General features: G+C 46.1%; 1 protein-coding gene across 3 annotated transcripts in view; it reads right to left on the bottom strand.

Annotated features, from left to right (window-relative positions):
- The window catches only part of RAD9A (RAD9 checkpoint clamp component A), a 621,237-nt gene extending 605,824 nt beyond the window's left edge, over positions 1-15,413 (bottom strand). The window contains exon 1 of one of the 3 annotated variants that reach the window (XM_068255230.1): positions 15,267-15,413. In XM_068255230.1, coding sequence (XP_068111331.1) covers positions 15,267-15,295 — 29 coding nt within the window. In that variant the 5' untranslated portion in view covers positions 15,296-15,413. The other 2 variants (XM_068255228.1, XM_068255229.1) reach the window with 2 other exon arrangements.
- Positions 15,414-27,872: the final 12,459 nt, after the last annotated feature.

Raw genomic sequence — 27,872 nt, 5'->3', positions numbered from 1 at the left:
TCCAGGACCAGGTGCCAATATATTCTCCCCACCGCAGCTGACCGCTCTGACACGGAGACAGAGCGGCAGCACTTCCAGAGCAGCACCGCAGAGCAGCCAGCGCCGTGCATCTCTCACATGTGATTCTCTCACATGTGACTCGGCGGCGGCTGCTCTGCGGTGACGGTGCTGGAAGTGCTGCCGCTCTGTCTCCGTGTCAGAGCGGTCAGCTGCGGTGGGGAGAATATATTGGCACCTGGTCCTGGAGGGGAGGGGGGTCGGCCAGACATAGGCATGCTCTGCATGCTATAGTATCTGATATGCGGCTTGCGTCCGGAGCTGGGGGAAAAGGTTAGATAGTAACAAAATTAGATTGATTTTTAACTTGTGCATTGGCGTTTTGGCTCACTTGTATAATAAATAAAACATTGCAATAGTGTTTTAAAATTCAATTTGGGGGCTAACAGTTACTCTTTAAGGCACTGATTATGTGCAAATAGCCCCAGAACCTGTATAACTTAGATGTGTCAGTAATTAAAGGGATGAGTTGGCAACACTGCTCACCATTCACTAGGTGAACGAAGACCTACAGCTCAGCGCCCTAAAGATGTCATAGTGCGACTTCACTACTATGAGGCAAAAGAAGCTCTCTTAAAAGCCATACGAAACACCTCCACAGTTTCTTTTAAGGGTGACGAACTCTCAATTTACAATGACCTTTCACTCATTACTCTGGCCAAGAGAAGAGCTTTCAGGCCGATCACCCAACTTTTAAGAGATGCAAAAATCCAGTACCAATTGGGATTCCCCTTTCGCTTATCTGTGAATAAAAATGGCGCTCGCTTCACAGTATCAGATCTGGACGACGCGCCAATGTTCCTCAAGAAACTGGGCCTCCGACTTCCTCCATCACACAACACTCAACAGAGCTTAACCCTCTCCCCGAGTTCACCCCCAAGAAAGATACGACATGTGGCTGAGCGATTTAGAGGCCCTCTAAGAAGTCTTACCTATCCGGAAACATCCAAGGACATGGAAGCTTTACCTACTTGAACTTTCTGCCTCCATTGCGGAACTCCACACATTCTTACCTCTAAAGATTCAGCTTGTTCCTGACCCAGGCTTCACGCAAATATACCTATACCTAGAATTGCATATCTAATCTAAGCTTCATTATGTTATTTCCTTTTTCAGGTTAATTGGCCTATAGCCACCTGTGTTCCAGTTAATTTTATATGCAGTATTAACCCTTATGGTCTGTCTATATTTATGGGGGAATCGATGGGGGAGTTCTGGGCGACCCTTTTGGCTCACCCGCATGTACCTCCGGAGAGCCGCCACATTGTCCCACCGATTTTTTCAGGGACTATGTTATTTTTGGCGGCTCTTTCCCTTGCAACTTTTTATAGTTGCTCCACATTGTTGCCACAACTTTTGCAGTGGCTATGTTTCTAAAATTGTCTACCAAATGCTGTAGAATACAACTTACTCTCCCTGGTTTCTCACTTTCCTCTCCCTATCTTTATTCACTGATCACTCACACCAAATCCTTTCTGGCCTCATATACACCTACATCTTTATTATGAACAATGGTTAACCTCTATACACGTAACACTGAGGGCCTAAATATCCCCCAAAAAAGGATGTCTTTATTAAAAGATCTTAGAAGATTGGATAGTGATCTGGTTTTCTTGCAGGAGACCCACCTAACATCCAGTGACTCTGTACGTCTCACTAATAAATACTACCCTAATGCACATCTGGCCTCCGGTCCCAGAAAACGTGCTGGAGTGGCAATTCTATACAAAAAAAGATCTACCTTTGCAGGTTGACAAAACTATTGCCGACCCACAGGGCCACTTCCTAATTTTGGTGGGCACCCTGGCAGGAAAACCAGTCACTATAGCTAACACTTATGTTCCTAATACACACCAGATCGATTTTCTATCCACTTTCTTCACAAAACTTAGCAAAGTAATGAAAGGTTCTCTCCTTTTGGGTGGTGACTTCAACTTGGCTTACTCCTCCATAAAAGATAGAAGCAAACCGTCTTCTACTCCCTCCCAAGCCTCTCACGATAGGAATTCATGCAAATTTAGGATACTTCTAAGAAAACACAAACTTTTTGACCTTTGTCGTATAGCTAATCCCACAAATGTAGAATATACCATTTATTCCCCTCCTCATGCCTCCCACTCCAGAATAGATTATTTTTTCGCCAATACCTCAGTTTTACCCATTCTCACCACTTCATCCTTCATCCCAACAGCTTGGTCTGACCACCAAGCGGTCACAGTTCAACTAGATTGGCTATCTTCCCCACACAAACACATGCATTGGAAGCTTAATGAGTCACTTTTCAGAGATAAAGCGCTAATCAATAAATGCTCTGATGAATTACAATCATTCTTCACCACTAACTAAGACACAGTCTCCTCCTTCGGCCTACTGTGGGAATCGCATAAGGCATTCATAAGAGGTCTCTTCATTGCAGAGAGCTCCAAACGAAAGCACTTTTCTACTGAAAAACTGACGCATCTGAACACCTCCCTCGCTAAAGCCTACTCCGCTTATAAAAATTTCCCTGCCCAAGATAAAATTTCTCAAACACACAGCGAATCAAATTAGATATCAGAGCTCTTCAGTCCTCCCATTTAGAGAAAAGCCTAAAATGGACAAGGCAGCTCTTCTTTGAAAGAGGCAATAAACCACACACTATCCTTGCCCGTAAGCTCAACCCCAGGGGATCTTATCAGACAGTCCACTCATTGAAAGATCCACAAAACATCCTACACCATGACCCTCTAAAAATAGCTCAAATTTTCACATCTTTCTATGAGCAGCTTTACAACCTACCAGACCCCTCTTCTTCCCCAAACTACGACACCAAAGTTCTCCCTTTCCTCACTGATCTCAACCTCCCAAAACTTACAGAACAGGAACGCTCTTCACTGAACCCTCCATTTACCACGGATGAGATATTAGAGGTACTTAAACCCTTCCTTCCTCTAAATCCCCAGGCCCTGATGGTCTCCCTTACTCTTACTACAAAAATTTCTCTGACATCCTTGTGCCACATCTTGTAACTCTAGCTAATAAGATCATGAAAGATGATTTCCCCTTCACCTCCATGCTTTCCTCTCTTCTCACCGTCATCCCAAAAGAAGGAAAGGATCCTCATTTACCCCAAAGCTACCGTCCCATCTCCCTCCTCAACTCTGATCCAAAGACAGTAACGAAAACTTTAGCTAACCGCCTCAATCCCATCCTCATCAGAATTATCGATAATGACTAAGTTGGCTTTATCATGGGCAGACAGGCAGGAGACAACACTCGCCGTGCTATAGACCTTATCTTACTAATGAATAAATCAAAACACCCTTCTCTGCTCCTTAGTTTAGACGCAGAGAATGCCTTTGATAGACTATAGTGGCCTTACCTATTCCATGTCCTAATTCACCAAGGCTTTACAGGTCCCTTCCTTTCCATGATCAGGTTTATCTATTCATCCCCTTCAGCCTCACTTAAACTACCCTTTGCTTCTCTATCCCCTTTACAAATCAGAAATGGCACTAGACAGGGCTGCCCACTTTCTCCCTTACTTGCCTTAAAGGATACCACAACTGACATGTGGCATAATGAGATAGACATGTGTATGTACAGTGCCTAGCACACAAATAACTATGCTGTGTTCCTTTTTTTCTTTCTCTGCCTAAAAGAGTTAAATATCAGGTGTGTAAGTGTCTGACTCGGTCCTGACTCAGACAGGAAGTGACTACAGTGTGACCCTCACTGATAAGAATTTCCCCCTTTTTTATCTCTTTCTTGCTCTCAGAAGCCATTTTCTTTTAGGAAAGTGTTTTATAGTTGGAATTTCTTATCAGTGAAGGTCACACTGTAGTCACTTCCTGTCTGAGTCAGTACTGAGTCAGCCACTTACATACCTGATATTTACCTCTTTCAGGCAGAGAAAGAAAAAAAGGAACACAGCATAGTTATTTGTGTGCTAGGCACTGTACATACCCATGTCTATCTCATTATGCCACATGTCAGTTGTGGTATCCTTTAAGTATCGAGCCCCTAGCCACAGCCATTAGACAAAATCCCAACATTAAGGGAATCCCCCTTGGTAAACAGGAATACAAGATCTCCTTGTTTGCTGACGATATACTATTAACCCTTACACACACCCTTACTACACTACCAGCCTTGCATAGCACACTGAAAACCTTTGAATCTCTTTCAGGCTTTAAACTCAACCAAGATAAAACAGAAGCCCTTCCTATAAAAATTCCTCCTAACCTACTCCTGTCACTTCAATCTTTTTTCCCCTATAGATGGCAAACCCACTCCTTAAAATATCTGGGGATTTACCTCACTCCTACATATAATACACTCTATAAAACGCAACTTCCCTTCTCTCATACAAAAAATATTACAAGATCTACACAAGTGGACTGCCTATAAGATCTCCTGGTTAGGCCGCATTTACGCTCTCAAAATGAACATACTTCCTCGCCTTCTCTACCTATTTGAGACTCTCCCAGTTATAGTACCCAAGTCCCAATTATCAAGCTTACAGTCCGCCCTTTTCAAATTTATTTGGAATCACAAGCACCCTAGAGTTCTAAAGTCGACCCTCCTTTCCCCCAGAGATCAAGGTGGTCTCAGTGTCCCTCACCTTCGATATTACTATCAAGCCACACATCTCCGCCAACTACCTGAATGGACTAGTTTTTACTAAATGGGGCCTCATCGAAGCAACTAGCATCCTCCCTATATCCTTGGCATCCCTCATATGGATGCAACCTCAACCTAGAGTCTCCCATCAAGACTTTCTTCCTACTATCAAATTTACACTCCACATCTGGCGATCTACTGTCCATTCAGCCAAGTTGAGGTCATCACCCTCACCTCTATGTCCAATGCTGGGCAATCCACACTTCCACCCAAGCCTCTCTAAGCCCTTTAGGAGTGAATGGTTTAGTCTGGGATACTTCAACCTTAAATACTGGCTTAACCCACTTACAGGTAAAGTTTTTCATAAATCTCATCTTGAGGATAAAATGTACATTTACACCTCAACTCCTTATGCAATACAATCAGATCTCCCATTTTCTCCATTCTTTATTGAAAAACCTCCAAACAATACCTACAATGTCTCCATTTGAGCGGCTATGTAGTCAACCGGGTCACCAGAAGGGTCTAATATCCCAGATCTATTCCATCCTACACACAAAATCAGGCTCAATAACCCCCAACCATCCTTACATGACTAAATGGGCTAACTTACTATCAACTTCTATTTCAATAGAAGATTGGTATGATATTTGGGACAACGCAAAACATTCCTCACAGTGCATCCAAATTCGAGAAAACATATATAAAATACTTTTCCATTGGTATCTCACACCTGACAATTTAGCAAGAATTTACCCAGGATCATCGGATCTATGTTGGAGAGGTTGTAATAACAAAGGTACTATCGAACATGTTTTCTGGTCTTGTCCCCTGATTTCTCCCCTCTGGCTGGAAGTCAAAGACCTTATCAAATCGGCTACCGATACTATAGTCCCTATGGATCCCCTATATATGATCCTGAGTAAATCCTCAAAAAAAAAAAATTACCAATAAATACACTAACCAGCTAATAACCCATATTTTAACCGCTACTAGGTTGGCCATTGCTTCCAATTGGAAGAATCTAGCTCCTCCACTCATCTCAGAGGTCATCCACAAAATCAACTGGACAAAAAGCATGGAACAACTTACGGCCTCACTAAGAGACACAGAAACTAACTTTCACAAAATCTGGGACTCCTGGCCGTACTCTTCTCCCATCTTTCACCCTCCTTGAACACAAATCTATCTCTCCTACCCTCCTCCACCCCATACTCGGGTTGGACCAATGAGATAAACTCTCATTAATCGACACTCACCCCTGCTCGACCTTATTGGGCCCTTACTAAATAACGCCTATCCCTCATATATAACACAGGCCAGAAAGGCAATGGTGCAATTCTCTTTTCTCAGTCTCATACCTAGAAGTTCATTATCTCTCCTCTTCCCCCTCACCCTCTATGCTTCCCCTACTCTCTACCTTTACACCCCTATCTTCCCCTCCTGCCTCCCCTTTTCCTTCCTCTCCTAATGCTCCTCCAATTGACTCTAGAGTGTGGCTCTGAAGCCATTCATCATCCATCCCTTATAGAGACTTCATTTACTCATCAGACCTCCAACTGAAACTCCCAGTCTTCGAGTCAAGATTTTTCTCCTCTGCTTTTCTTCATTGTTTTCTCAAAGTTTTAAGGAAGGACACTGATTGGGACTCCCCTATACCTACCTCTAGGACTTGGTCTATAGCTCTAACTGTCCCTCCTTTGTACTCTTATATTCGATGTATTATCATTTTGATTGTTAATTATGAGAAATCAGTTCCTTTTTTCAAAATAAAAAAAATAAGTATGAAAAAAAAATAATTTTAGACATATTTTCAGTTGTTTCACACTTTTTGGTTATGTACTATACTTCCACATGTATTCATTCATAGTTTGGATGCCTTCAGTGTGAATCTACAATGTTCATAGTCATAGAAATACAGAAAACTCTTTGAATGAGAAGGTGTGTCCAAACTTTCGGTCTGTAAAATTATAATATATATTATGTGTGTGTATATACATATAGTTTTTTTTTCCCCTTTATTACTAAGTTCTGCACCTGGGTTAAAGCTGGGTTCACACACTTTGGGGTTTTAGGTCATGGATGGTCAGAGCAATCTGATCCATCCTTGTGTATCGAAAATAGTGTATTGAATGGAAATCGCAATTTCGGACAGAAATCATGCAATTCAATATTTTCCTAAAATCGTTTAGGCCTACTTTGGGGCCAGCGTTTATGATCTCACAGCGCTGTTTGACATGGAGGGGGCGGCAAGCAAGCAGAGGAGAGCCTGTTAGAAGGCAGGGTTGCTCGGGAAGTACTTTTTAATACCCGCCCGGATCCAGATCCGGGTACCCAGATATCTGGATCCGATTCGGGTACCCGGATCCGACCTTGCGGATACCCGGATGAATTCGGGTATCCGACCAAATTACCCACGGGTACCCGACCTATTCGGGTATCTGGATAGAAAAAACAGAAGTACCCTTTAAAATAGCTTTAAAAAGGGTTTTTAGGGTAAATGATGCATGTAGCATCATGTTTTTTTTAAAGGGAAACACTAATTTATTATTTGGTGGACATAAAATGAAAAAGAAAAAAAAAAAGGAGCTGTCAATTAACATCAGGACTAGGTTCCAGACAGCGGTCGTGCAGCCTACATCGTGTCCAAAGTCCATTCGCACAACTGGGACATGACAGTTTTCAGCCCAGACACCTCCAAAAAAATTACACCGTGTGATGATCCGCTCAGCTGGCTGCACAGGCAGACAGCGGTTTGTCCATTCCTCTAGTCTGTGGGCTGCAGGTCTCTGGAACAGAGACCTGTCTTTCCATTGCAAGTTTCTGGTCTGTTCTCTTGCTGGGGAATTTGCATACATTCGTTATGCAAATCCCCTACCTGCCTTCTTTGATGACTGGCACTATAAGAGCTTTATGTTTCCCAGAAGGCTTTGCTGGTCATTTCCTTTCCATGGTCTGTTCCTGATGGACACTGCTGGAGTGTCAGCCATTGCTATCTAGTATAGTTAATTCCTGGGGGTTGCTTTAGGCTCCCCTTCTAGCCCAGTCAGGTTGTATTATCTGTATTGCCTGTTCTGTCTTTTCTTGCCTGTTGCCATTGTCCTGTCCCAAAGGTGGTCGACAGGAAATGGTTCTGATCTCTGTTCTTGGAGTATAGCTGGTGCAGCGGTTGCTACCAGCTAGCTCTTCTGTTCTGTCTCCTGGGATCGCGCTAGCTACTTTTCGCTAGCGCTGGGGATCCTTCTGTTCTGCTACTCTGTACCTGGATCGCGCTAGCCACTTTTCGCTAGTGCTTTGGATCCTATCTCTCGCTTGTCCCTGTTTTCGTGTGTCTGTCTTGTCTGCTACGCTTGCTGGAGGCTCGGTGAGGTAACCGTTGAGCAAGCGCTCGCGTCCTCTGTTTCATGTTTGTCTGTCGATGGTTAGTTAGGCGTGCTTGTCTCTATTGTGCTTATCACGTGGAGACCGCGCATAACCGCGTGCACTGTTGCGAATGAGTGCGGTGTTCGCGGTTAGCTAGCGTTTCTTATTTTCCGTATCTCCTTATTGTATTATTTGCTGTGCCTTTGCTACCCTCGTATTCTATTCTGATCTGCCTTGTGTCATGTCTGGCGATCGCACCTCTCGCGATCGCGTTCCTATTTCATATCTGCTGTTGTGTGTGTGTGCGCGGTCGCGGGGTGGCGACTGGATTGGCGCACACACATACAACCTGTCCCTTTGCTCAATCTCATTCGCAATCGCCTCACTTGCGATTGCGTTCTGCGCTTCGTACAATTCCTGTCTGGCACTTGTGGAGGTACAGAGGATTGGTTCCTCTGCACTCCCCAGCGCCATCTGCCGACAGGAATTTCCCTCTACAGGTGCGTAGCACCTTTTGCTGGGTGCCTGCAAATATACGCTTGTGGAGGATTTCCGCTGTGTCAGCGCACGCGTTGTGCGCTGATCACGGAGAAAGTTCCACAATCGTTACACACCGCAATTGTGTTTTGGGTTGAATATAGGTGGTGATATCAGCAGCAGTGGCCTGTGGCACCATGGCGGTGGGAGCCAGCGCCAGCTTGCTTCAGCCTCTTGAACTCCTCATGCTCAACAACATGTTTTTTGGCCAGATGGGTGATGAAGCTGGAGGTGCCATACTTGTAGGGGTCACAACCTCTGCTCATCTGTAGTTTGCACACATTGCATACGGCAAACTTGCTGTCCAATGAGGGCAGAGTGAAAAACCACCAGATTTGGGAGGTGAAGATTCCCCTGCTGCCTGAATGGGATGCTGCGGCTTTTCTCCCTGTGGCGGTTGGGGGTTGAGTGGTGCGGCTGGTGGTAGTGGCAGAAGGATGTGGTGGGTCCCGCATTCCACGGCCACTGTCTGCAATGCTGATCCTCCGTGCCAAACCCACCGATGTATCGTCAGAGCTGACATACCCATCCTGTGGATGGTAGTCACAGTCCTTCATCCCATCATCAACATCATACCCCCCCCCCCCCCTTCCTCAAAACCCAGAACATCCTCCTCAAACTCCTTGTGGCTAACAGCCCTGAGTTCAATCGTGGCACCTGGAGTGAAAAGCTCGCTGACTGAGGGTAGGCTGCCCGCTGGGGTCGGCACTGACATGGCAGACCTGAGGGTGGCCGTAATGTTGCTTCCTGTCCTCTTGCCCTTGCTGCCCCTCCCCCGGCTGCCGGTGCCAGCAAACATAAGTACAACTTATACGTGATGATGTCACCAGATGATATGGGGTACTTTTACTTTAATGAAATCGGGGTTGGACTTTAAATCAAATCAGCACGGAGTGACAGACCGCAGAGTAGAGGACAGACAGTGCACACTATCTGTCTAACTGTCACACTGACAATGCTCAGCACAGCAGCACTGCAGTAATCTGTAGTAAGCTAACGCAGTACTACTCTCTAACAACTAACTGCAGTACTAACTACAATACAATAACACAGTAATCCTATTCCCTAGCCTATACTGTCCTGCTGGCCTGCACAGCACACACAGACAGGACCTAACTGAGTGAATGAAATCAAACAATTAAGCTGGCCATACACTAGGCAGATTCCCCGCCGATCGACAGCAGAGTCGATCACTGGGATCGAATCTGCTGTTAAATCGTTAACGTCACCGCTAAATTTCAATCTATTTCGTCCCGAAATAGATCGGTCCCATCGATTGCTCCGTGCGGGAAATTACCGTCGATCGCCCGCGGGTAGGGGCTGCGTCGCTAGCGGCGTTCGAGTGCCCGACGCAATACATTACCTACTCCGGCCGGCGCGTATCCCCCCTGTCACCGCTGCTCCGTCTCCGCGCTGGGCTCCGGATCCAGCAGGCTTCACTTCTTCCTGTCCCGGCAGGAAGTTTAAACAGTAGAGGGCGCTCTACTGTTTAAACTTCCCCCAGACAGGAAGAAGTGAAGCCTGCTGGATCCGGAGAACAGACCAGAGCGGAGGGGAGGGGGGGGGGTAGAGTGGTGGCAGCACCACCACCACCACAGATTGTGAACGGTTTCAGGCTGAAATCGATTCACAATCTGTTTGCAGTAAAGGCAGCCATACGATCCCTCTCTGATCAGATTCGATCAGAGAGGGATCCATCTGTTGGTCGAATCTGATGGCAAATCGACCAGTGTATGGCTACCTTTACACTAGCTAGCTAAAAAAAAAAACAATAGAACAATAGTGTAGTGAAGCTGTTTAGCACTCAAAGCTTTAGGTTTATCACTGTATACAGGCAGCACTTGCTAAGCCAACAGCACTGGAGCAAGTCTGTCAGTGACCAGCCAGCCAGCCACACAAGCAAGGACGATCTGTCTCATCATGCCAGCCCTCCTGGCTGGCCAGGGTTCCCCTCTATGATTGGTTGCTAGGGCTTCTGCTGGGAGCCCTCTGATTGGCTCAATGACATCATCTCCCTTGTTACAGTACCCAGATCCGGATATCCGTCGGATATCCGCGGTTATCTGGATTATGCGGCCAGATACCCGCATAGAGCTATCCAGATATTGGCCCAGGTATCTGGATCCGACCCGGATAGCGTAAAAATGGTCGGGTACCCGGATCCGGATGAGCATCCCTGTTAGAAGGCTCTAATAGACTGGGAAGGGGCATTTTGCAGGAATTTCTTATCCTGCATAGGGATGCCCCTTCCTCGTAAGTCTGTCGACATCTGCATGTCAGCAAATTCCAGGGGGTCTAGCATGGCACAGGGGGCACAAAAAGCGTCGAACAGGGCACACAGAGGCATGTCCTTCGGATGGGAACAGGACTCTATGTCCCTTTTTTTTTTTAGATTTTAAGGCGCCTTGGGTACTCTTTCCAAGAAAGGCAAACTTTTGTTTTGTTATTAAATAAAATTGTTTTTAAAACCAATGTGAGAGAGCTATGGGAGGATAGCAAAATTATTTCTTCCCTTTTAAATTATAACATTACCATAATTTATTTTAAATAATGCAAATTGCCCAGCTGTCCTACTCATAATCCGTCTCTAAAATTTTTAGCCATAGACCCTGAACAAGCATTAGCCAGATGCTTGTTTCAGGTGAGTGATTCAGATTTTTCTGCCAGGCAACTGGTAACGTTTAATTTCCCTGGCAGTATCCACAAGTCAGGCTTGGGGTGGAAAAAAGCAGCCAGGAACAATAACCCCGAGTGTGGCTCGTGGTAGCCACAGGGAGCCTTGTGTAGAGCATACCGTGTGTTATAATTTAAGTAGGCCTCAGTTATTTGGACTGAGTTAGTCAAAAAGGCTTGAGGAGCAGACCTGCCCTTTAAGGGGATTTTCTCTTAGAGAGAAAATCTTCAGTTCTGTCAGAACTAGAACATACCAAGAAGCTGTTCTATGGACAAGGCCACAGGTCTCCCTGACCTGGGGATGTACACCACTAGAACAATAAACATCAGCCATATTTATTAAACACCACATTCTTGTATGTATGGCAAAAGCCGCATTGAATATTAATCGAGTAGGTGTGTATGATGACACCACGAGTGGGTCCACCAATAGTCTGATTTAGGGGATGGCGAAGATGATGTCATATTTAACTCTTTCTAGTCGGTATTAAAGCCCGAGTGAGCGATGGGAGCTCACTCTGCTTCTTACTTTCACACTAGCTCGCAATGCTGACTGGGACCTCTAAGTATGTTCATTCCTTTCTGTAATCTGATATAATGTATGCTGTACATAGGTAGTCTAGTGTAACGTAGGTTAGAAAGAAGGTACCTGATTGACTTCAGCAGGAAGTTTAATCAAGAAGCTTGTAACGCAACATGAAGATTGGCGTGGCTAGGATATGATGAACTGTATCTATCTGTATTTCTGTTTTCTGAATAAACTCCGTAAACATTGAAGAAGCCTGAGAAAAGTCTATCTCCTGCTTGCTGTGTTGAGAGTCAAGTTATCTCACAGTCTGTGAGACGCAACTATAAGAAGTTGATGGTGTCGAAGCAAGGTGATTTAGAACAGTTTCTAACACCGTGCAGCAGGCGTTTTAACTCAACTCACCCGGGATCCAGATGCCGGCAGCCATTGTCCTTCCTGTCTGCAGAGGCTCTGCAACCCCCTGGAGAGATCACCGCTTGTCGCCATGACGAGGGATCTTCTGAGTTGATGCAAATGTATGCAATTTTTTTATGCAAATGTATGCATCTTGAAAATGGACCAATCAATTTAAACCTGGGTTTAAATTGATTGGTCCATTTTCAAACTGCATAGATTTGCATAAAAATGTGCACAATTTTAGAGGAATTTGCATCTCATTGATCATCCCTAGTCATGACGACAGCCGGAGAACTCTTTACAGGGTTACAGAGCCACCTGGAAGGTGGAGAGAGAACTGCAGTGCTGGATCCCAAGGAGGTAACTGTAGGGGCTGCCGCAGATCTCTCTGCGGTGTGATTATTTTTTTCCCCGGCAAAAAAAAAGACAAAACCCTAAGGGCCCTTTTCCACCAGCGCGTTTGCGCTGGCTGAATCGCAAAAACGCAGACCGCTAGCGATTTTACAATCTCTACGGTTTGCTTTTTAACATAGGAATCGCGGTAGGTCATTCCCACTACCGCGATTCGCTTTTTACGGGAACGCGAACGCGCAGCGGAGCGATATTTGCCGCGATTTTGCTATGCAGTGCATAGCATAGCAAAATCGCGGCCGTGAACGTCGGGGAATCGCCGGTAATTGCGATTCAGCAATCGCTAGCGTTCAGCGTGAACGTTAGCGACTGCAAGTGGAAAAGGGCCCTAAAATCCAGAAATAATCATACCACCAGGAAGGTTAAACATAAATAAGTATGGCAGCCTCCATATCTCTCTCGCATCAGATGTACTTTAAAAATGTGAGGGCTTGGGGGGGGGGGTTTCAACTTTCCAGCATAACCCCTCAAGCCAGCATACATTTTCTTCTGTGCTTGCATAGCACCACCTCTTATGTATGCTTTCAACTTGGCATACAGAAAAGTGCACACAAGAGGGGACACTCACGGAGGGGGAGGAGGGGGTTGTACACAGAAGGAGGTTGTTAGTTACCCAGGGGGGGGCGGGTTATTAGTAGAGATGTCCGCGAACGGTTCCCGAACCGTTCGCAGGCAAACATCTCCCCCTGTACTACTTCCGGGTCGCTATGACGCTGTTGCCGGACACTTTCTGCGCATGACGTCATGAGTGACATCACGCTCATACACAGAGAGTGCCCGGCAACAGGCGCGCGATCAAAGACGCGCACCGCTGGACCAGCGCAGGCTTACTACTCCGGGTCATAGCGACCCAGAAGTAGTACAGGGTGGAGATGGCTGCTCTCATTGCAGCTAGAGGTTCGCCCGCAAATGGTTCGGGCCATCTCTGGTTATTAGTTGCCCACCAGGGCGAGTTATTAGTTGCCCACCATATGAATGTTCTGTGTGAGAGTAGGAAGACGTTAGGTCATAGTAAAATACTGGTAAAGATTACCAATATTTTACTATATGAATGAAGTGGTAGAATATCAGTAAATGTACCAATATTCTACTACAGCTATCCTAAAAACAGTGTATGCTGAATTGATAGGTATGTTAGTCTATTAGTTTAAAATGTCAAACTAACATACACATATGCTACTTTGTCAATGAATTATCAAAGCAGCATACATTTACACACAGGCAAAATTTTGAATGTAGACAACTATGGAACAAGCTCACACGCAACAATCCTGCATTCTGGATAACGCGCAACACATTTTTATTATTATTATTATTATTATTTAGTAATAATAATTGAGTAGAATGTACACATGCTAGATCCCCCCTAAATAGTTGCTATTGCATCATTCAGGTGGGTGATGTAAGTTGCAATAGTTGAATACCAGTGGAAAATAAACAATTTTCTTAAAAATTGGGTTTAACAGGACTGCAGTAGACTCACATTAAAGTGGACCTGAACTCAGAACTCCTCTCTGCTCTAAGGGCTTGTTCACACTACAAGGAGCTTTTCTAAGCGCTTTGTGATTTTAAAAGCTCTTGCTCATGTTATCCTATGTGTGTGTTCACACTGAAGCAATATGATTTTGTGAAGAAAAAAAACAACAACAACAACATAGCATTGCATTGGCAACAGCTTTTCAAATCACTAGCGCTTAACAAGCTCTTGCAGTGTGAACAAACCCCAAAAGCTACACAACAGCATAACCTTTAAGGTGCGTACACACGCCGGACTGGAGGCAACGACGGGTCCGTCGTTACCTCCCGCTGGGTGGGCGTGCCAACAACAGTCCGGCGTGTGTACGCACTGTCGGCGGACTGATACGGCTGCTTCTGAGCGATCCGCCGGGCGGATCGCTCAGAAGCAGCCGTATCAGTCCGCCGACAGTGCGTACACACGCCGGACTGTCGTTGGCACGCCCACCCAGCGGGAGGTAACGACGGACCCGTCGTTGCCTCCAGTCCGGCGTGTGTACGCACCTTTAAACAAAAAAACATTTCTTTGTTACAGCTGATACAAATCCTAAAATAAAGATGCAGTTTTACTTCCTGATTCATGAAAGCAGACATAATGTTTACAGTCTGTACTTTCAAATGGGCTTATTTGCCATACACAGTGGTGCTACACAGGAGGGAGATCAAATTACAACTAGTGATTAGACACAGATGAGAGGGGATTACACAGGCTAAACTCTTTAAATACATACAGGGTGAATTTCTATTATGTTTTCCTTGTGTCCTGTGCAAGAATTCAGGTGCACTTTAACTACAACCCCTGACAAACATTTCAGGGCAAGTATACCAACTCCCATATAAGAAAATTGCTATTGAATCAAATGACCGCCATCCGTATTAAACCTGAAACAAAATGTACTAGGTATACAAGTGCTATTAAAATTTTTCAATAAAAAATATTGAAATTGGTATACAAGTGCTAGAATCATATTAAACATAAATCTGCACACGTGCATCCCCTGCATGGACTACAGACTGCCGCTTTAAAAAAAAAAAAAAAAACTCTCTATACCTCCTTCCGTTTCATAGCCTCATAGCCTTGCTTGTAAACTTTTCGTACACTGGAAATTTTCTACTCCGTAATCCGCACAAGGACATAACGTCATCTCCAGGCGCCCTTAAATTATTGAAATATTTCGCCTACCATAGGTAAATGGCGTCACAAATCCACATGACCGCCGCCCACGGCAACAGTAGGCATGCGCTAAGATGTCAGACTCAGTAGAACGCTAATACCAACACGGAGAAGAGGAGCTCGATTCCTAGTGCGGGCACGGGGCAGCGTTCGTGAAGTTCTACCACTCTCGGGCGAGGGAGGGGGGGTGATCTGGACTAGCCATGAAGTAAGTGAAATCCATGAGGGAGGGTGCATCGACCACTGAAGAAAACTAAAGGGTTGGTGCAAGGTACTATATGTATACTAGACTACCATGGAAAGCTATAAAGGGGAGATCGCCTGAGCATAACCTCGGGAAAAGTTTATACATAGAGATCACTATTTAAATAGGGGGACCACTAGGAAAAAACATGGGGGGGGGGGGGGGGGGGTAATCAAACCACCTGGAGGAGCTGTATAAGGTGAGACCACTAGACTACCCACAGGTCCACCAGTGAAAGATTACAGAGGGGGCGTTATACTACTTGGGCAAACTATACCAAGTGGGATCATTATACCACCGAACAAAGCTATATAAGGGGTGAGACCACCAAGGAGAGGGCTGTAAGGCCACTAGTACACCATAGGAAGCTATACTGGTAGGTACTAGGTTAAGCTATACAAGGCCCCCCCCCCCCCCCCCCTTGGACCACTAGGTTAAAGAGACTGTAACAAAATGTAAGCCTTATTTCTTCTATCCTATAAGTTCCTATACCTGTTCTAATGTGGTCTGTCTTACTGCAGCCTTTCCTACTTGCACTGTCTCTGTAATAAATCTTATCTCCTTTCCTCTGTCCTGTCTGTTGGGCTGAGGCTGGAATGTGCAGCACTGCTTGTCATTGGCAGAAGCTTTACACACCCCCTCCAAGCTCTGCATGAGTCACACAGTAAGCTAGTTCTCAGCCTATGATACTGTGGTTAGAAGCCAGTCTTTTGTTTGTAAACACTGCCTAAAACTGTTCATTACAAACCAGGATTGCAGCAGGGAGTGGCAGAAACAGCACAGAGGGGCACAGGAGAAAATACGGAATAGAATGGTATGCTTTTTATTGTAAGAATATTAGAGTACAGATTCTCTTTAAGCTATATAAGGGTTAGACTACAAGGGAAAGCTAAATAAGGCAGAAGACCACCAAAGAAAAGCTATACTGGGGGAGTGCACAAAGTATAGCTAAACAAGCTATACAGCAGGGCCAGATTTGTGGGCAGGCCACCAAGGCCAGTACCCAATGGCGTATTTACAGGGGTACAGGCACGCTTTGAGACACAACAACCCAGGCCTTGCATGAGGACAAGAAGCGTGCGGATAGCAATTTGCATTTTGTCGCCATGCAGTCATAAATGTAATACAGATGAGAGGTTCAATAAACAGGGACCGGAAAAGCTAACCCATCACAGATGTTCATTGTTCATGTTACTTGGTTGGGGTCCGGGAGTGTTGCGTAGTCGTTTCCAATCCAGGATTGATTCATTTTAATTTGAGTCAGACGGTCTGCATTTTCTGTGGAGAGGCGGATACGCCGCCGATCTGTGACGATGCCTCCGGCAGCACTGAAACAGCGTTCCGACATAACGCTGGCTGCCGGGCAAGCCAGCACCTCTATTGCGTACATTGCCAGTTTGTGCCAGGTGTCTAGCTTCGATACCCAATAGTTGAAGGGTGCAGATGGATTGTTCAACACAGCTACGCCATCTGACATGTAGTCCTTGACCATCTTCTCCAGGCGATCGGTGTTGGAGGTGGATCTGCACGCTTGCTGTTCTGTGTGCTGCTGCATGGGTGTCAGAAAATGTTCCCACTCCAAGGACACTGCCGATACCATTCCCTTTTGGGCACTAGCTGCGGCTTGTGTTGTTTGCTGCCCTCCTAGTCGTCCTGGGTTTGCGGAAGTCAGTCTGTCGGCGTACAACTGGCTAGAGGAGGGGGAGGATGTCAATCTCCTCTCTAAAGTCTCCACAAGGGCCTGCTGGTATTCTTCCATTTTGACCTGTCTGGCTCTTTCTTCAAGCAGTTTTGGAACATTGTGTTTGTACCGTGGATCCAGAAGGGTATAAACCCAGTAATTGGTGTTGTCCAGAATGCGCACAATGCGTGGGTCGCGTTCAATGCAGTCCTAGGCCGAAGAGGTCATAGCCTAGGGTCACAAAACCTGTTTATTTGGGCAATTTCAATGGTGGCGAGTCTGACGTACATAAATCGCAGCAATGGCCGTTAGCAACGTCTGAATCTCACGAAATGTCTCATGCAGGTAGAAGACATATTGTTAGACTTGGGCTCCAAAGATGGGTTCCCTACATCTCTGCAAACCAGAGTTACAGGGGTCCAAAATTAGTAAAATCCCCCATAGGATTTCATTGCCTCCCTATTTCACTTTCCAAAATCTCACATCTTTTCAAAGGGCAATGGCTCAGCAGTACCAAATGTTCTAGCATTGTAGGGACCCTTAGGGTGACTGGTGAGTTTTGCCACTGCTGAGCCATTGCTCTTTGAAATGGTGTGAGATTTTGTAACGGTAAATAGGAGGCCCAATGAAAGCCTATGGGGGATTTTACCAATTTTGGACCCCTGTAACTCTGGTTTGCAGAGATGTAGGGACCCCATCTTTGGAATCCAAGTCTAACAATATGTCTTCTACCTGCATGAGACATTTCGTGAGATTCAGACGTTGCTAACGGCCATGGCTGAGATTTATGTACGTCACCATCACTACCATTGAAATAGCCCAAATAAACAGGTTTTTGTGACCCTAGGCTATGACCTCTTCGGCCTAGGGGCCCGAAACTCACCAGTCATGTTCCCCCTAAGGGTCCCTCCTGTTCATCACGTGTGCTGCTGCTGGGTTAGCGTTACCGGTCCCTTTTCCTGGAACCTCTTTTATATGTATTACATTTATGACTGCATGCCGACAAAAAGCATGTTACCTGTGCAAAGAAAAAAGACATTTCCCGCATTTAAAAGACAGTTTTCCCTTTGAAACTTTAAAATCGATTTTCTCAAAAACTATAAGCTCTTTTTGCTAAAAAAAAATTTCCTCTTGTACCCACTCCCAAGGTGCACATACCCTGTAAATTTGGGGTATGTAGCATATAAGGAGGCTTTACAAAGCACGAAAGTTCGGGTCCCCATTGACTTCCATTATGTTCGGAGTTCGGCTCGAACACCCGAACATCGCGGTCATGTTCGGCCCGAACCCGAACATCTAGATGTTCGCCCAACACTACACGTGACCCGTTCGGCCAATCACAGCGCTAGCCGACCGTTCGGGTAACGTTCGGCCATGCGCTCTTAGTTCGGCCATGTGGCCGAACAGTTTGGCCGAACACCATCAGGTGTTCGGCCGAACTCGAACATCACCCGAACAGGGTGATGTTCTGCAGAACCCGAACAGTGGCGAACACTGTTCGCCCAACACTAGTTGTAGCGTGACGGGGTGGCCATCCCATGTGTTTTTTAAATTGATCCCTATACACAGAAATTTGTTTTGGAACAATAAATTTTGATACGATTTTCATAATTAAAGCGGAATATAACCCTGCATTTCAACTTTGCTCTAAAACATTATTTACAGTATATTATATGCAACCAGCATTTTTTTTTTTACTAGACCAGCATTGGAAGGGTTACACAGGGCTTTAAAGTTCCTTTAGATTTCTGCAGACGCATCCGAAGCTGAAAAGAGATACATTTTGTTTACAGAAATGTATCTAAGTGTTGAATGACTTATCTCTCTGACTGAGAAGGAGCTTGGAGGACTGCCAAAGAGTGTGTAACTGTTTATCAATAGATACATAGAATGTAACAATCTGAACTTCTGCATATCTCTCCACGGAACTTGAAACGTCTGTATTTAACCCTTCCAATGCTGGTCTAGTAAAAAAAATGCTTTTTGCATATAATATGCTGTAAATAATATTTTAGAGCAAAGTTGAAATGCAGGGTTATATTCCGCTTTAATAGTTATTACTTGTAATTTATTTAGGAGTGTACGCCCTACCTGAAAGAAAAATATTTTCTGCCACTGCCACACTTTTTGAATAGCGTATTGTTGGTGGAGCAGCACTCCCAGTAAATTAATAGATTATCCGGTTTATATCGAGCATCACCGTGTTTCCCCTGGCCAGTGTAGACCCAGTTAAGGAAGGGGTTAAGTGAGCCTCCTTTAGGAGACTCGGGGTACACGGTGACCTCGTTTTCTTATTGTGACTTATTGATTGAGGATGCTACAGTGGGACGACTTGGTGACGCAGGTGGAGAGTAATTGCGCCCAGTCGGCGGGCGTGAGGGATGCTCAGCAGGCAATCAACACTGGGTTCAGGAAATTGGAACGCCTCTATGAAAGGAAGTCTAGGTTATGGTGGAACATTAAATATAACAAAGAGTACATAGGTGACCATTTCAGTCCCCTTTGGCTCAGGATTCAGATCTTTCCCCACAGGAAAAATTTAAGTGCGGAGTTTAAAAGAAAGTGGGAGGCGAAATTTGAGAACTGTGCCCATGTATGTCTGTCTTTGATGACTGACCCGGATGAGGCGGAGTTGGTGAGCCTTGATGAGGAGATCAACAAATTAGCGGCTGAGTTGAAAACACACTCCAATGATGAATTGTACAAAAAACGTAATGAACAATCAGAACAACATATAAAGAAATATAACAAAGATATTGTCTTTGTGCGGGATAAAAAACTTTTTAACGATCGTTTGGCATATAAAACGGGGCAGGCCTATAAGTGGGACAGTAGACCCGTCCCCCCTAAACCTCGTGGTCAACCATCGAAACCGATTGATATCGGGGCGGAAGAATCTGATTCATCGGTAGTGAGTGTCAGCTCAGCCGCTTCTGAATCAAGTCATAATTCAGAACCTAAAAAAAGTAGATACGCAACTCGCCTCCAAGATAAAGTTAAAAAGACAGGGGGTAAACAGCCAAAATGTGGGGACGGAGTGGGGGGTGCAGGTGGGGGTTTGCAGTCCCAGCCCCATTCATCATCATCCTCAGCTCCTTTTTGATAATGGACGGGTGTAGGAGTGGTGCAACCGTGGTGGGATCTCCTGACCCCTTTAGAGATACACCCAATAAATTACAGGTCATCAATCTTACAGGAGAGACTCTACCTGAATCAGTGGAATGTCTGCTGAGTAGAGGTTTGGGATTCTGTCCACTTCAGCAGTTGGATAAATTTGATTTTGTAGTGGATCTACACCTTTTTTGTAGAAAACGTTTTCTCCAGTCAGTTGTAAAGAGGAAAGATTGTACTATCATCCCAACAGGGCCCCCGGAGGTGAGTTTAACCCAAGGGGACAATGAGGCCCTTGAAGACCTTAACTTTTTGTATGAGATGGGCCAGACAGGGGCTGATGTTTCTTTGAAGATGGATGGGGTTGCCGCTGTGGATAATGCACAGGCACCTTGATATATGACAATTAACCAGCAGTTTAGGAGTAGATCTACACGGTTTCCACCTCTGTCTACCAATGAAGGCATTAGGTGTTTCATACGTGCGGTTGAGGGGGACATTGCAAGACTCAATACACCAAATGGAGGGGGTTCCGAGTTAACAGGCAGTGACTGTGAGGCATATGACTTTTTGACCACAAGGACGGATTGGGTCATCAAACCCTCCGATAAGGGGGGGAATGTAGTAGTAATGACAACGGCAGATTACAGGACCATGTGCATGGATCTCCTTGGTCAGCGGGGTTGTTACATGAGGGTCTCGGCGTCGAGGGTCGAGAGGTGCCAGGGTGAACTTCTTTCTCTAATTGAGGATGCGCGACTGAAGGGCATTATTGATGAGGAGGTATCTTCCTTCATGAGGGTTGCTGATCCCATCCTTCCAACATTTTACGCACTGCCTAAAGTGCATAAACGTCTTCAGAGACCGCCCGGACGCCCGATAGTTTCGGGCAGAGGCGCCCTGACAGAGAAGATTAGTATTTATGTGGATAGGCATCTGCAACCCCATGTTCAGGGTTTGCTGTCCTTTATCAAGGATACAACACACCTCTTGAGGGTTCTGGAGGACGTTGTAGTCCCGCCTGGCACACTCCTTGTGTCCCTTGACGTCGAGTCCCTCTATTCGTGGGGCAGCACGGTGGCGTAGTGGTTAGCGCTCTCGCCTTGCAGCGCTGGGTCCCTGGTTCGAATCCCAGCCAGGGCACTATCTGCAAAGAGTTTGTATGTTCTCTCCGTGTCTGCGTGGGTTTCCTCCGGGCACTCCGGTTTCCTCCCACATTCCAAAAACATACGGATAAGTTAATTGGCTGCCCCCTAAAAAAAATTGGCCCTAGAACACAGTACTTACACTACATAATATAGACATATGGCAATGGTAGGGATTAGATTGTGAGCTCCTTTGAGGGACAGTTAGTGACAAGACTATATATATATATATATATTACTGTACAGCGCTGCGTAATATGTCGGCGCTATATAAATACTAAATAATAATTTGTGCATCCCCCATGATCTGGGAGTGCATGCCGTGGCGAATTTCCTGGGGGAACTGGGAGTGCAGGATGCTGCGCATAATGGTTTTGTTTTGGATTTGTTGCAATTTCTGTTGATGAACAACATCTTTACTTTTGATGGCGACCGGTACCTCCAGGAGCAGGGTGCGGCGATGGGGACAACATGTGCCCCGTCGTACGCAAACCTGTACCTGGGGGACTGGGAGCGAGCGTTTTTTTCTGACGAGAGGCTCTCTATGTACCTGTGCTGCGTCCTGTCGTGGCACAGGTACATAGATGACATTTTGATACTGTGGACGGGCACTGCGACGCAGGTGACGGATTTTGTGTCATTATTGAATCGGAACAATCTAAATCTGAAATTCACGGTGGAAGTACAATCTTTTTCGATCTCGTTTTTGGACATTCGTATCTCTATCATGCCGGAGGGCAATCTGGCCACGACATTGCATCGTAAAGAGACAGCAACTAATGCGCTACTATGCGCGGATAGTTTTCATCCCCCGCACACGATCAGGGGCATACCGACGGGCCAGTATTTAAGGGCCCGTCGGAATTGCTCTGACGATGCGGCATTTTTGCGCGAGGCCAATGATTTACGTAGCAGATTTAGAGAAAGAGGGTATAACGACAGATGTTTACGTAAAGCTTTCAATAGAGCATGGCGGAGTAGAAGAGTGGATTTGTTGCAACCGCGGAAAAGGGAAGCTGTAAGAAATGCGGGTCCCCTGCGATTTTTGACCAGATATTGTGCGCAGCATCCTGCACTCGGGTATCTTAAATAGACATTGGTACTTGCTACAGAATGATCCGGTCGTGGGCCCCAGCGTATCATCTAAACCTGACCTCACTTTCCGTAGAGCAAGATCTCTACGTGATGGACTTGTACGGAGCCATTTCACTGGTGTTAGCCCCAAGAGACATTGCCTAACAGCGGGCACGTATACATGTGGGGGATGCGATTTCTGTCAATTTATTCAGGTGGGGAGGGCTTTTTTCTTGCCTGGTGGCAGGAGAGTTACACTGTCCCATTTTGGAAATTGCAAAACCATCCTAGTGGTGCACATATTGCTATGCCACTGTGGAGCGTATTATGTGGGCAAAACAAAACGGCCATTAAGGGAACGTATGTCTGAGCATATAAAAAATATTGAGAAGGGGGAGTTGAGCTCTCCTGTCGCGAGGCATTGTGCCCTAGAACATAATGGCCGCACCAACAGTGTTAGATTTATGGTGTTGGATCGCATCCACCCTACGATAAGAGGTGGCAATTTAGATAGACTTCTCTTACGCTGCGAATCACGCTGGGTATATAATTTACAGGCTTGTGAGGCACCTGGCCTCAATGAGCAAACAAGTTTCGCCCATTTCCTGCCCATGTAGGGGTTCCTGTTTGGGTATCCTGGGGTCCCGGGAATGGGGGTGTTGCTTTCTGCATGCGTCACCGGGTGCGTGCGTAGCAGTTCCCGGATCATATTTGCCCATTACAATCTGTTAAGGTTTGATTGGGTCATGCACCCTTATAGTGTCTTCGCGGATAAAAGAATAGTTTTTCTCCGCGTCGACACCTGGAGTAATCATTTAGTTTGGGCGTGTTTGTTGTCACAATGTTCGTTAATACCGATTAATTATATGGTTATATGTGTGCTCTATGCGTCCGTGCGTATGGATAACTGGGCACCTTTCATGCGGTTGGGTGGGCTACGGGTGGTGGATGCGATTGGGTCGTTTTTTGGGGGTGGAGCCCGGTGGACAGTCAGTATGGCTGTATAGGCCATATGTGGAAAGGCACCTGCGCAGGGATGCACTGTGCACCCGTGCTGTGACCTTGAGTACTCATTTTTAGTTTATCCTCCTTTGAGCTGAGTCTGCCTGACTCTCCTCCCCTTCTCCGTCCCATTTCGCCTCTCCTCCCGCCCTCACTTGCCCGGGTCCACTCTGCCGCATGTTCGCCTCCCGGTGCCCATGCGCACGTACGTACGCAATGACGCGAGTGGGCGGAGGCGTAGAAGCGTGTGATTGGCCGCAAGGGCAGATATCAGAGGAAGCTGTAAGCGGAGGTAGTCACGCCCCTTGAGAAAGCCGGAACCCGGGGAAACCACCCGCTTGCATGGGACGCCACGCCGCTCCGCTCTCCACCCACGCACCACTCTGAGACCCTTGCCATCGGTCTCTCCCAGCTGCACCGTTTGCTACACTGCACAGGGAGCAGGCTAAGGAGACCTCTGGGGAACTCCCAGTACATGCAGGAGACATATGCAGGACATGCATTGTGGCTATTGTGGGACAGCCTAGCGCACGGACAGACCTGGATCAGCATCTCGCCCTCCACCCAGAAGCATGGTGAGATGAACTATCTCTGCTGAAAACATCCTGTGAAGGAATGACGTGACGGCGATAAGGAATCCATGCAGCTGCTGTTGGCAGATACTGGGTGAGATCAAGCTGATTTAAAAGTTTGTGATGCATTTGTGACATGTAAGTCATCCTATACAACACACAGCGTTATCCACCAGTGAAACTGCTACTTTGACATGAACTGCTGGACTGTTTTCCTTATCTCTCTGCTATGCTCTGTGCTACACTGCTCTCCTAATGGTGAACTGCTTGCTGCATGGCAATTGCAACACTAATATCCAAGCTTCTGCTCATGTTCATTAGTTCTAGATGCCGGCGTGTGCATGCGGAGGTGAATGGTGATTGAGGTGGTTGTAGCGTGACGGGGTGGCCATCCCATGTGTTTTTTAAATTGATCCCTATACACAGAAATTTGTTTTGGAACAATAAATTTTGATACGATTTTCATAATTAATAGTTATTCCTTGTAATTATTTGGGAGTGTACGCCCTACCTGAAAGAAAAATATTTTCTGCCACTGCCACACTTTTTGAATAGCTCACTGATAGGTCTCCTCAAATCAGCACAACCAAAGAAACAGAGCGGCGGCTATTTGAAGCGCACCACGGTTGCTGTGAGCCGCCACTCTGTCTCTTTGGTTGTGCTGATTTGAGGAGCCCTATCAGAGACTTGAGATGGCGGAAGATGGAGGCAGACAGGCTTATCGCAGTGAGCAATAGCGCAGCATGTGGGGAAGAAGAGGGAGAGCCGCAGGTCAGGCATTGAACAGTGTTTCTGTTAAAGGCGAAGGATGCCCTGATGAGGGGGGGGGGGGGGGGGGCAATTTCAGTTTTGCCATAGATGCCAATTCACCCAGATATGCCTCTGCCAGTACTTAGTGTGCTTGTGCGGTATGTATCTTTGTGGCTTACCTGATGCCTGCTATCTGTCTGCCTGCTTTGCTTGTATCTGTGCTGTCATCCCTCTTGTTGTGCTACCCAGCATATTCAGACCTCAGCAAGAGGTGCTGTGCACAGTTCAGCGCTGTATACAGGAAGTGGCATCACTGCACACTTACTGTATTTCAAATATACTGTACGGCACTGCACTGTGTACAGCACCTCTCACTCTCCTATCAATGTGAGTGCCGACAAGCTATTTCTTATTGTAATTGACTGTCTTCTACTCCTAGTTTTTTTGTGCCACCTAAACAATGTCAAGTGTCAAGGCAGTCATGTGAAGGATGAAAGAGCCCAGGGCAGTGCCACAGTGAATTGTTTGTGTGCTATAAAGAATTTTTTGTGCTGTCAAGATTGTGGTACTTTTCTTGATTTTTCTTAAAGGAAACCCGAGACTATATGTCTGTTGTTTTTCATAGTTACTCCAGCCCCATGCAGGCTGCTCCATTCCTCTGCTGTCTCACCCAGTACATTTCCCAGTTGCACTTCACTGTGCATGCACAGCTCGGCCATGCAGTGCCCCTATCACGTTCTGGGGGCCAGGAGCATTTTGCACCTATGCAGTTAGTATTGCGCAGGCGCAGTACACTCCTGGCCAAGTGCAGTGGAGCACAACTGGGAAATGAACCGGGCAAGACTGTAGAAGTTTCTAATGTCTAAGCAATTTTTTGTAGCAGCTTACTTAAATTCAATAGTTAACCCATTAGGGTTTCCCCCTTTTTTAACATCTTCAAGAAGGCCCTCAAAACTCACCTTTTCACCGTGGCCTACCTCCCCTTACTGGTTCTCTAAACCCACAGCTTAACTCTGGTCCCCTAACTTTCATGTCCCTACCTCTCCCTCTAGATCAGGGTTGTCAAACCGGTCCTACAAGGGCCAAGGTCCTCACACATTTTAGACACAGCTCAAATTAATTGATGGGCCTGAATCAGGAAAGGCGTGGTCCATCAGGTAGAACACATTCCTCTCTTTCTCTGTCCATCCTAAACACTGGCATGGATCTGGCCCTCCAGGCCTGGAGTTCGACACCTGTGCTCTAGATTATAAGCCTTCGGCAGGGTCCACTTCCTTGTATCTTCTACCTATTCATGCACTTACATTACCATGCACCCATCCTATGGATCTGAGTGAACTCGACTTGCCTAATCTCCATGCTCCCATCCAGTGATATGTAAAAGATATAGCAAGTACAGGATCTTCTAAAAAAAAATTAGCATATTGTGATAAAGTTCATTATTTTCTATAATGTACTGATAAACATTAGACTTTCATATATTTTAGATTCAAATACACACAACTGAAGTAGTTCAAGCCTTTTATTGTTTTAATATTGATGATTTTGGCATACAGCTCATGAAAACCCAAATTTCCTATCTCAAAAAATTAGCAGATTTCATCCGACCAATAAAAGAAAAGGGTTTTTAAAACAAAAACTCAACCTTCAAATGATTATGTTAAGTTATGCACTCAATACTTGGTCGGGAATCCTTTTGCAGAAATGACTGCTTCAATGCGGCGTGGCATGGAGGCAATCAGCCTGTGGCACTGCTCAGGTGTTATGGATGCCCAGGATGCTTCAATAGCGGCCTTAAGCTCATCAAGAGTGTTTGGTTTTGCGTCTCTCAACTTTCTCTTCACAATATCTCAGAGATTCTCTATGGGGTTCAGGTCAGGAGAGTTGGCAGGCCAATTGAGCACATTAATACCATGGTCAGTGTCACAGGAGCTCTAGTGGTCAGAACGCAAATTGCCTTCCAATCGGTTTCAGCACACAGACCGTGCAAGCTGTGGGCGTGATCTTCAGAAGACTGGTTCAGTTTGTGCGGCTGAGAAGCAGGGTAGCGGAACAGTGAATGACTTTGATAAAGTCTTTATTCACGGGCAATATAAATAATTAATATATACAGACCATTATTAAAATCAACAATTATTGAAACATTAACCACTTCTATACCAAGACATTTTGTGCTGATCGGTGCTGCGTGGGCTCTCCAGCCCGCAGCACCGATCAGCTAGCAGCCAGGCCGATCAGACTTCCCCCCCCCCTTTTTTCCCCACTAGGGGGATGTCCTGCTGGGGGGGTCTGATCGCCGCCGGCTGCTTGCGCTTGCGGGGGGGGGGCTCTTCAAAGCCCCCCTCCGCAGCGCTTTCTGGCCTCCTTCCTTCCCTCCCTCCCCCTGTGAGCGGCGCAGGACGGGTTTCCGTCCTGCGCCTGATGGGATAGGTTTTAGCCTATCAGATGCCGGTGATCCCCGGCCAATCAGAGGCCGGGGATCGCCGATCTCCTCTACAGCGCTGCTGCGCAGCAGCGCCGTATACATGTAAACACCGGGGAAGATCTTCCCCGTGTGTTTACATTTACCCTGCGAGCCGCCGATCGGCTCGCAGGGTGTTCACGGAGACACCCTCCGTGAACTGACATGGAACGGTTTCCATGGAATAAACTTCAGGATTCAGGGGCGTATATATACGCACCGAGAATCCGGAAGTGGTTAATAGCCAGCATGAAAAATAAAAGAAAGGGAGAAAAAAATACTTAGTTTCATGGAAAGATGTCCTTTTGTGGAAAGAATCATAAAGTCCTTGGTAAAGTCCTTTGTTTCAGCTCAATTTAAAATCCAAGCAAAATGGCCACCACTTGTTCCTCACGGTGGCCGTGCGTTCATGAAGGTGGAAAATGGAGGAATGAGGGAAGAGCCCCTCGCAGATGCTTTTGATGAAGCTGGTTTGGGGGTGTGGCAATGCCGGCCCCCTCTGAATTACCCACCAAGGACAGTTCCTTCCCTCTGAGAGATTTTGGGTTTAAACTTATAAAATGCCGTAACTCACA

The sequence above is a fragment of the Hyperolius riggenbachi genome, chromosome 10, assembly GCF_040937935.1.
Source record: "Hyperolius riggenbachi isolate aHypRig1 chromosome 10, aHypRig1.pri, whole genome shotgun sequence".
NCBI lineage: Eukaryota > Metazoa > Chordata > Amphibia > Anura > Hyperoliidae > Hyperolius > Hyperolius riggenbachi.
This window is presented reverse-complemented; position numbering and strand designations above follow the sequence as displayed.